This window comes from Pezoporus wallicus, unplaced genomic scaffold, assembly GCF_028554395.1.
Source record: "Pezoporus wallicus isolate ANWC-B61680 ecotype Strahan unplaced genomic scaffold, APGP_CSIRO_Pwel_v1 contig_11903, whole genome shotgun sequence".
NCBI lineage: Eukaryota > Metazoa > Chordata > Aves > Psittaciformes > Psittacidae > Pezoporus > Pezoporus wallicus.
The window spans coordinates 24,681-35,338 of NW_026638966.1; the positions used below are offsets into that span (position 1 = coordinate 24,681).

General features: G+C 43.8%; 1 protein-coding gene across 1 annotated transcript; it reads left to right on the forward strand.

Annotated features, from left to right (window-relative positions):
• Positions 1 to 4: 4 nt before the first annotated feature.
• Positions 5 to 10,185, forward strand: EMC8 (ER membrane protein complex subunit 8). The gene is made up of 5 exons (XM_057413465.1): positions 5 to 332; positions 5,655 to 5,731; positions 7,121 to 7,190; positions 7,714 to 7,808; positions 8,075 to 10,185. The coding sequence occupies exons 1-5, from the start codon at positions 123 to 125 to the stop codon at positions 8,232 to 8,234; spliced, it is 612 nt and encodes a 203-aa protein (XP_057269448.1). The 5' UTR covers positions 5 to 122; the 3' UTR covers positions 8,235 to 10,185.
• Positions 10,186 to 10,658: the final 473 nt, after the last annotated feature.

Genomic DNA, 10,658 nt, shown 5'->3' on the forward strand with positions numbered 1-10,658 from the left:
GGACTGTCTGCCTCTCTTTTACGACAGTGCTCGGCGGTGTTTGGCGACGCTTTGCGGCAAGCGAGAGAGCTGAGGGGAGGTGGCGGAGCCGGTGTCGGTACCGGGGCCGGTGTCGCGGCAGGATGAAGCTGACCACGCAGGCCTACTGTAAGATGGTGCTGCACAGCGCCAAGTACCCGCACTGCGCCGTGAACGGGCTGCTGGTGGCCGAGCGGCCCTCGGGAGCCCCGCGCCGAGAGCAGGCCGGGCCCCCTTCGCTCTTCGTGGACTGCATCCCTCTCTTCCACGGCACCCTGGCGCTGGCGCCCATGTTGGAGGTGGCACTCACGCTGGTAAGGGGCCAAGCTTGGGGGCTGTGGGGTGGTGGACACAGGAGGGATGGCTGCCAGGGCCTGGCTGAGCTTGGGGTGAGGAGGGGCTGGTGTTGAGGGGCCTGGGGTGGTTCTGGTATAGGGAGCAGAGTTTGCCTAAAGTGGGGAAACCCCGAGGCCTGTCCACTGGGGAAATAGCAGTTACAGAGCCCTTTAGTTTTGTCTAATTTCCTTTTAAGTGCAGGGAAGCTGCTATTTATATTGGTGTTATTATTCCCTGAGTAACTCCCAGAGGACATTCCCTTGTTCTACAGCAGAAAGAGCGTATCCCAGTTTACCTTTAAGGCATCTCAAAGCAGTGTCAGCTGGTTAGAAAAGGGTACTCTTTGATTGGAAAAGGGCACTCTGAGTACAGACACAAGTATCTCTTGCATCTGAGTAGCTCCTGTTGTCAGTGACATGGACAGTGGGATTGAGGACACCCTCAGCAAGTTTAACAACACCAAGCTGCGTGGTGCAGTCAGGACACTGGAGGGAAGGGATGCCATCCAGAGGGACCTAGACAGGCTCGAGAGGTGGGCCAATGCCAACCTCATGTGAAGTTCAATAAGACCAAGTGCAAGGTCCTACACCTGGGTCATGGTGATCCCAAGTACAAATACAGATGCAGAGTGGGTTGTGAGCCTCCCTGAGGAGAAGGGCTTGAGGGTGTTGGTTGATTAGAAGCTCAGCATGAGCCAACAGTGTGCACTTACAGCCCAAAAAGCCAGCTGTCTGCTGGGCTGCACCCCCAGAGCGTGAGCAGCAGCTGAGGAAGGGGTTTCTCCCCCTCTGCTGCCCTCTGAGGAGACACTGCCTGCAGCCCTGATCCAGATCTAGGGCAACAGCACAAGAGGGACGTGGAGCTGTTGGAGTGAGGCCAGAGGAGGCCATGGAGATGCTGCAAGGATTGGAACACCTCTGCTCTGGAGCCAGGCTGAGAGAGCTGGTCTCGGTCAGCCTGGAGAAGAGAAGGTTCCTGAAGGGGAGACCTTAGAGCAGCTCCAGTGCTTAAAAAGAGGAGAAACCTGGAGAGGGGCTTTGGACAAAGGCCTGTAGGGGCAAGCCAAGGGGAATGGCTTGAACCTGCCTGTGGGGAGACCGAGATGAGCTCTTAGGCAGAAGCTCTTCCCTGTGAGGGTACTGAGGCGCTGGTACAGGGTGCCCAGAGAAGCTGTGGCTGCCCCATCCCTGGCAGTGTTCAAGGCCAGGTTGGACACAGGGGCTTGGAGCAAGCTGCTCTAGTGGAAGGTGTCTCTGCCCAGGCAGGGGTTGGAACTGGATGAGCTTTAAGGTCCCTTCCGACCCAAACCATTCAACGATAAGTATGTATTTCTTAATTCATTTTGTTGTACTTTCCCCATTTATGGAAGCTATTAGCCTAATTAGGAAGAAAGAATAATGTCTCTTCATACTGCAGGTCTTGTTTGTGTGTGAAATCTCACTTAGTATCTTGCCAGCTTGCTGTCAGTCCATTAACCATGGGGTAGCTAGGGGCAGCCAAGCACTCCTGGTTTGTATCCCGCACCTTGCCCACTGCTGTGAAAGGGCCTTACAGTGAGTCATCATGGGATAATCCATTTCCCCCCTCTCACATCGTACAAGCAGGATGAGAGTGATGTCAGGAATGCAGGACCAGCACTTTCCCATCTCAACTCCCTGTTCAGGCAGAGCAGGAGCCACCCTGCACTGGGCCACAGCTCCATTCCACCAGGCATCTTGGGAGAGTCCTCAAACCAGAAGGAATGGAATGGGGAGCAAAACATGCTTGGATATATTGTAATAGGGAGTCGGCGTGGATTGGGGCAAATCTGGAGGCAAAGAAGTGCTTTGGCACCTTCACTGTAGGCATAAAGTGAGATCTGGGTGTGATTTGAGCTCTGGACTTTTCTATCCATTTTGAGACTTGTCATTCTTATCCGGAGAAAATCTGTCCCTTTTTTATACCTTTAAAAGTAACTAATTCCTGATCCTTCTAGACTTCTTGTCCTGAATGTTCCCCTCAGTTTAATAGATAGCCTAATGAAGAAAACATATTTGCTCATAAATAATTTCCAGTTTTCTGTAGTTGAGATGGTGCCATGGGAATGTAGAGATCATTCCAAAGCCTGGAAATGACGATGTGCAGCCAGAGGCGTAGGAACAGGAGCTGAGCCCAAGCCCTGGCCTGTGCCCTTGTGAAGCACACAATATTTGTCAGTCTTAAACACATTTACACCAGTGTAACAGTGTAGGAGTAACACTGTGAATGTAATCATTTCCTGCTTATGGTTTTCCTCATGGTACAGCCTGGGAAAATGTAATAATCCTGTTTAGAATTGCTTTAATGTAGGCAGGGCTTGACTTTACCTTTTGGAACAGCAGTAATTTGTTTTTCCTGTGGGAATGAGTGGAAGTTGCTAGTGAAGTATAAAATAACATGCATAATAAAGTATGTGTAGGATTTGTCTTTAAATAGAGATGTTTTTCTGTGGTTAGTTGCAGTGAATTTTCATGAATTTTAGGCTTTTGGTGTAGTTTTCTAGTGTGAATCTTGCTCCAGGATCAGATTATTAGGAAATAAATCCTCTTTCTTGAAATATCTGAAGTATCTTACCATATCTACAGTAAGCAGATCGTTATGGAACCAAAGAAACGCTAGTGGCTTATACATTTGCTCTTGGGTTTTAATACAAAAAGCCGAAGATGGGAAACCCCTGGCATTTCCCACATTAATTAGGACTTGCAGAGGGCTTTGCAATCACATTTGATGACTCCTGTGATGCTTGGCAGCTTTAAAACTCTCTGCTCAACAAGAGCCTGGGGCCTTTTGCTCCCGTTCTTTGTTTAAACAGAGGCAAAGGTGTCAGTAAATACTGGCTCGGCAGCTAAGAGAATTGGGTTTTATTGTTGTAGGGTTGAAGAGGAGAGTGTTCTGTACCACATAACACATGGTTACTGAATAAATCGGTGAGATTAGCATTGAAACTGAGAGTTTGTAACAAAGCACTTCTGTTTCTAAAGGATTTTACAGCTTTGGCAGGTTTTGATGTGATCTGTCTCTCTTCAGTTCAATTACTGCTGTTTCTTGGTCAGCCTGTGGTCTGTGTGAGGGTTTTATAGAACCAGCTCCTCGAGCTGCACCTCCTCATCTCACCTGAATTATCCCAGAACATTAAATGGGAGCAGTAGTCTCCAGATTTAGCCCGAAAATATGCTTGTCCACGTGGTAACTCCTAAAAATTGTGAGGAGCAGTTAGGTACAAGGAATCCACAAAATTAGATGTTGTTAAACACGCAGCAGCACCTGATGGTTTGTAGCTCTGAAGAAGAGAGCAGAAGCGTGTGCATTTAATTTGCACTTTGGCTCATCAGTTTGAAATCCCTTTTGAAAACGGAGTCATTAAAGAAAAAGTGAATTAAGTTTCACATCGGGGGGGGGGGGGTAGTTGTTTTTGTGCTTTTGAATTTCTCAGCTAATTGATGTGGGTTTGCAGCCATATTCTTCTCAAAAAGAGCACAAACAGCACCACACTGAGCAGCACTTCCCGTGGCCAGCTTCCCAGTGCTTGGACCCATGGTCAGAAGGGTCGTAGGTTACAGCCTTTCCCCTCCCTGGGCTCTCCAGGCCCTCCTACACACGCTTTAGTGGCTGCAGGAAACCCAGGGGCAGGCTGCTTTTGACACATGCCGTATGGAAGCGAGATACAGTTTATCTCCCGCTGGCTTGTCCTTGGCAGGGCTGGGCATGACTAAAAATATCAGGGGTAATTGCTGCTGAGGCTACATGTGGCGGCAGGGCTGTGGTTAGAGAGTGTTTGGAAAGTGCATGTGGAAACTGCTTGAATTCCAAAAAGATGGGTTTTTCCTGAGTTATTTTTTTAACAGAGGCAGTTTTTAATTGCCACTCAGGGAACAGAGAGTTTAAAAATCGTCCTCTCTTTCATTGTTTTAAGTCATTTTTCAGTACACAACAAAAATTGATTTAGAACTAAGGTTTTTAATTTTTAAATTGATTGACTTCTTTTTTTTTTTATTATTAATTTCAGTGTCTTCGCTTCTGGCTTTAATGCCAAGCTTTCAAGCCACTGACAATTAAAACCATAGTCCTAAACCCTCAAAATGGGTTTGTAATTGAAACAGCAGATGGCCTTCAGGTATAGGAGGGCTACACAGCTCCTCTTTTATCACGTAAATCCATGTCATCCCTTTGTAGGGGCAGGATTATTTCACATGGCTTTGTTTGTTTATGCAGTCTAATACTATAATTACTGCTAAAAATGAGGTTGATTTGACTTACAGGATGCGACAGGTCAGCATCAGTTATTTTTGGACTCCATTTTAATATAGCTGTTGAGGTTTTCTTGATGCATGCTCTCTAGGGACTGCAAAAGAAAATTCTAGGTGCTTTCTCCACTTCTGTCTTTCAGGGCTTTGTGTTATGCTGACTTGATATCCTCAATTATAAGGAGAAACATCATATATATAAGTATTTTAAAGAAAGACGGACTCAGCAGGAAGAATTCAGATCCAGCAAGAACCAGAAAGAGCAGCAGCGTGTGCATGCTGAGCCTGCACTTAATAAAGCCCCAAAACTACATAAAGTTTTGTACTTGTGTAAATCAAAAGTTACATCAGTCGTGTGCAAAGAAGTGCTTACATTTAGCAGGTGTTAAATAAGGAGGAACTCTCAAAGAAAAACAGTTTTACCACAAAAGCCTTTTTTGTAATGGGGTGGGTTGAAAAAATGGGACAAACTTTTTCTGCCTCACACCTTTCACTTCAAGCTTTGTTTTCTAATGAAGGTAAAAAAGGTTACATTCACCCTAGAAGTACTACATTATTATACTACATAATACTGCATAGAAATAAAGTCAACAATCTCTTTTTGAATGACAGAACAGTCACACATCCACATGGTGAATGTTTTCTAGAGTCTACTGAATAAACAGCAACCAAGGGCAATAGGTAAGACCAAGACTCCTTTCCCAGGCAGCATTGCAGAAGTTAATAGTCCTGTCATTAAAATTTAGGCCAGGCTTTGACTGAGGTAACTTCTTGCTCTTTTGCTCCATTTAGTTAATGTTTTCCACAATTCTCTTAAATGTTCGGCTTGATTTCTCTGTTCTAGTTAAATTAGCCAAACTGTGTGAGTCTACACATAAATACATATAAATATGTATATATTTAAAGAAGCAATTGGCAAAGATACCATAATGCTTCAATTACTATTCCATTTGCAGGGCAAACATGAGATTTCCTTAGTTCTGTGGGGGGTTTCTTCTTTATTTTTCCTGGTCTTACTTGTTCCAATTACTTTTTCAGATTGACTCTTGGTGCAAAGAGAATAGCTACGTGATAGCTGGATATTACCAGGCAAACGAACGCGTGAAAGATGCCAGGTGTGTTGGTGCAATATTTCCTTCTGTTTGCTCTTTTATGTTGTACTTTGTACTCTGCCAGCAAAAATCATCGACATAAATCATGCGTGTTGATTAACTTTGACAACTGTCATCTGCTTTCACATTGTCTTCTTGGAGCCTGGTGGGTATGGCCTTTGTTCAGGTGCAGAAACCCCAGTCTTTCCAGAACCACTCCTCTTCAGTGGATACTAAAAAAGGCCAGTCTTTGAATGACTGCCAGCCAGTTTAATTGCAGTTGTCAGGGAAATAGCCAAATTTTGCAGGCATGTTTGCTTGTTCAGTACAGATCTTGTAGACTCGACTGACTCCAAGTATCTTTGAAAGTCTTTCAGAAGTGACCTAATTCTTGTTAAACTAATAGTCTGCAAGTTTTATTGAAGCATTTTCTTACATGGTGACAGGACGCTCTCAAAATGGAAGGTGATGTCAGTCACACAGCAGTATCTCTTTTCACTTATTTTCCCCACAATTAGTCATTTTTTTTTTCCCTCTTAAGTAATGCAGATTACTCAATAAGCAATAAAGGGGCCTTTCTGTGGAGCCACAACAGTTTTGGATATGTGTGTCCAATATTGTCCCCTCTGTCTATTAGACAAATCCAGTTTCAGGACTAATGAGAGGACATCACACTTGCATTTAAAATAAATATGAACAGCTTGTTTAAAGTATTATGCTATGTTGTTAATGTATATCCTTCAGTCTCAAGTATGTTATTTAAGTAATCCTTGTGACTGCTAAGGTGTCTAACAGGGATAAGAGCATTATTTATCCTTTCCTTACAAGGGAAATAATTCTGCTAGGGGCATTTTTAAGGAGAAGGTACAGTTTGCCTGTTCTATTTGAGGTTTGAAAGAATATCATAGGCTTGGTTGGGGTTTTCTTTGAATTCTGATTTCATTTCTGAAGATAACTGGCACCACATAGAGATTGACATTCTTTGAAACGGGATAAAGGTTTTTCTTTAAAAGATTATCTGATTTTGGTAGAGGAGCTGGGCAGCGCGTGGGTTCAAATGCAGACTGGGGAGCAAACTTGGTTTCTTTTTTAAATACCTCTCTGGACAAAGGTGGCTGCAGTCTTTGGTCTGGTGGAAGAAAGTAGGGGGCCACAAAACATTGATTCAGTGAGCGTTTTGCCATTCCAAACCCCATTGCCTAAGTGTAGCTGAGATCCAGATCAGGTGCTGAAGAGGGGAGCTGGGGCTTTCTTGGCTTTCTGACTTCACTCAAGTGTAGCATTAGCTTAATATCTGGTTCCTGTTTGTAAGCACACAGTGTAATTTTCACATCTTTTTAAGCATATTTCCTGCTGGTTTCAGCTGAAATGTCTTGCTTCACCTAACACAGTTGCTTCTATCTTCTGTTGCAGCCCAAACCAGGTTGCAGAAAAGGTGGCCTCCAGAATTGCAGAGGGCTTTAATGATACAGCACTCATAATGGTAAATTATTTCAATCCCTCCCACCTCTTTCTGTGTGGTTAATGTTATGACTGTGGTGTTGGACTAACCATTTATACACTAGTCTCTGAGTCCTTTAATAGTGAAGTAACTAATTTTCTCTTTTCCTCCAAATGCTCTGGGGAGGAGATGCAGTGACCTGTAGCCGGTGCAGTTCTTAGTATGTCTACAAAGAAACTATGGTTACCTTACTGCCACCTAAAAGGAAGTGGAGGCTTTCTCTGCTTGCAAGGCTAGAGTGAAGACAGTGTGTTCATTAATTCGGACCCCCTTCTGTGACTTAAACTCTTGCTTAACTCTTGTAAGACTCGGAATGCTTTGCCTCCTTGCTGCAGTGACAAAAGGTTTTGGCAGTTTAAGTTTGAAATTCAGCTCATTTGAAGGCAGCAGATCAGATGGGTTAGTGTAAGGTGCTCTGTTAGTAAAAACTGACTGGGTTTTATTTCATCTCTTTACTTGAGATCTTGAGGAGGAGACTAAAGTGGTGTTTTACTGTGCGCAACAGGTCGATAACACCAAGTTTACGATGGAGTGTGTAGAGCCTGCCATTCACGTATATGAGCTTCACGAGAACAAGTGGAGGTGCAAGGACCCGCATGTGTGAGTAAACTTCAGAGTTTATTTGTGTTTGGGTAGTAAGGAAGAGCAGGTTGCCCGGTTAAGGGCAAAGCATTGATTGTAGTTGAGAGACACTAAGGGCGGTGGGTGTAGCTGACAGTGATTTTTAAAGCTGTTTTTGCTGTAGTGACAGAGAACTGGCTTCTGCAGCCAGGCAGAATGACCTAACTGCAGAGAGCGTGGCTTAATTTCCAGAGTGGAGATTTTCCTGGTGATTACTATTTATTCCTGGTTATTTTACATCCTAGTGATTTTTGTGAAGATTGGACCGAAGCCCAGAGAATCGCTGCATCTCTCTTGGACAGCAAGTCCTACGAGACACTGGTAGATTTCGATAATCACCTGGATGATATCCGGAATGACTGGACAAACCCAGAGATCAACAAAGCTGTCCTTCACCTGTGCTAGAGGGGTTTCTACTGACTAACTTACAGGCATTCCCACTCTGTACTGAAGAGAGAAAAATGCTATTTTTAAATGTAAATAGAATAATACTCAGTACCCTGTGTGGAAACCTGATTAAAAAGCAGTGGCATGTCACATTGCAGGGTGATGTGTCCATAAGCTGTTAAATCCTTTTTGCAAGATTCCTTGAAGAACTGCAAACTGTCAGTTACTGCTGTCCTTATGGATGCCTTCCCAGTTGTAGTGAATGTTGCTATTCCTTCAAAACCAAAACTACTACTGCTTGTCCCTACTGTTCATAATACAGAGTTTTGACTAAGCTTTTCTAATCTGTAGAGAGGTTACTTTTCAATGATTTATAGAAATACCTTCCAAGGAAAATTAGTCCTGTCCTCAGATGGGAAAATTTAAGGTCAGATATGTAAGGTTAACGGTTGGAAATGTAGTTCTTTTTGACACAGTAAAATGCAAAATGCTGAGGACAACATGCCATGCTCATGTGTTAACTGTTTTGCAGTGGTTTAGCATGGCACAGCTACTACCAAGAATGTGTTAAAGCAGCATTCCCAAACACTATGGTGATTCCTGCTCTCCGTGGGCATACAGCCACAGATATTGCTTGAATATGTTAAACCCAAGGTAGAAACCAAATGTTAACCTAGTGATGCGTAAAAAGGACTGGAAGTGCACTAATGAGTTCTGAACCAGTTTGAATCTACAAAAGAAGAGTGAAATACCTTATTAATTGTATGCAGTCGTGTTAGGGTTTATAAGCAGATCTCATTTTCAGATGGTTCATTTGTTGTCCATTTAAGTAGGTCTAAATTGTGTCCCTCCGAGTTGAAGGCAAGTGATCTAAATACATTGAATTAAGGAGCCTAGATACAGTCTCGTTCAGCTTCTGCCTGTCTCTCTAATTAATGCTTGTTTTATACAAAAAAGTTTAATGAAGCTTTATATCAGACTGGCACACTTCCTGTTGCCTTACTGTTCATCGTTGTTTGTCAAACTAGTTAAACGTAAGCCCAACCTGCATCAGTTTCTCTGGGTTTCCTTCTCTTCCTACCCAAAAGTGGAAGATCCAAATGATCTGCCTGTCTCCAAGTTCCTGCCTCTTCCTTGGTGTTCTGATTTTGAAACGTGAGGGGTGGGATTGTCAAAACCTCTTGGTCTACTTCTGCTTCTACTTAAATAAGCACAAGTTTTACTCTTGGCCTTAGTGAGAGGTAAGGTGTAAGGATAAAATCCTGTTCTGAAGCAGTGAATAGAATCAGGATGCTTCCATCTAGGTCCTGCTGTGGTGTTCCCTGCAGTTCTGATTCCATAAAACTGGGAGGTGAGATGTGAGGTTCGGCTCCATATCCAGTGAGGAAGTGAAGAGTTGAACAGTTGGGTTTGTCTCCCTAAGGTGTGTTAACAAAAGGGACTGGCAGTTAGTCAGCAGCTTTTCCTAAGCTTAAGTCAGATATGGTTGTGGGAAGGGAAAATGTTTTCACCTGTTGAACAAGAACATATATCTAGCTCACAAACAGTGAGATAAACACATTCCAGTGGCTATTTTCACTGCACGTCCATGGCTGTATGAAAAGATACCCTGGGAACAAGAATGCTCTGAAATGTATGTTTGGCTCTGGCTCTGCAGGCAGAGGACTGTTGGCTTACTTTGTACAAACACCTCCTGAAATCTAACCTATTGTTCCAGAGGTAGATGTTATCTTAGGGAGATGCAGTACATTAGTTATGGGAGATTGTCAGTCAGCACTGCTATATAACCTGTTATGTCTCCTGAGCCACAGGAATTGTATTTCTTTGTAACTCCATGTCATATTCTGTCTTTGATCATATATATGCTAATACAGTTTAAATCTTGCCTTTCTCCCCCGAAATGTATATCATCACTCTGTAACCTGATGGAAACACTCCCTGTGACTAACAATGAGACATGTTTCTGGAAGAGGAGCAGTTTTTAGTGCTTTGTCTTTTCCCTTTCTTTATCTTCTGCTTGCTTTTCAATGAGGTCCTTTGAGTGTTTTGCCACCAGTAGAAGCCCAGGCTGGCTTTAAGTAAAAAGGACAAGCTCTGCAATGCTCAGATCTTATCTCACCTGTCCTATTTGCATTGAAGGCAGGACAAAAGGCAGCAGTTTCATAAAGCCAGGCAGCCCGCAGCCACCATGGCTCTTGTGAAAGAATGAGGAAGCTGCAGGCTGTGTTCCCCTTTCCTGCTGATGTACCAAACCTACCTGCAGGAGCAAATGCTGGTTTCCTGGCTGCCCGATCAATTGGATTCATCAGAGCTCAAGGTAACTCCCTTTAAACCTTCGGGGGGGGGAAGAAATCTTAGGGCCGGCATCTGTGTCTCCATTGCTGGAGCCCTTGTGATACCTGGGAAGACAGCACAGGGAATGGGTGTCCTACGCTTTTTTGT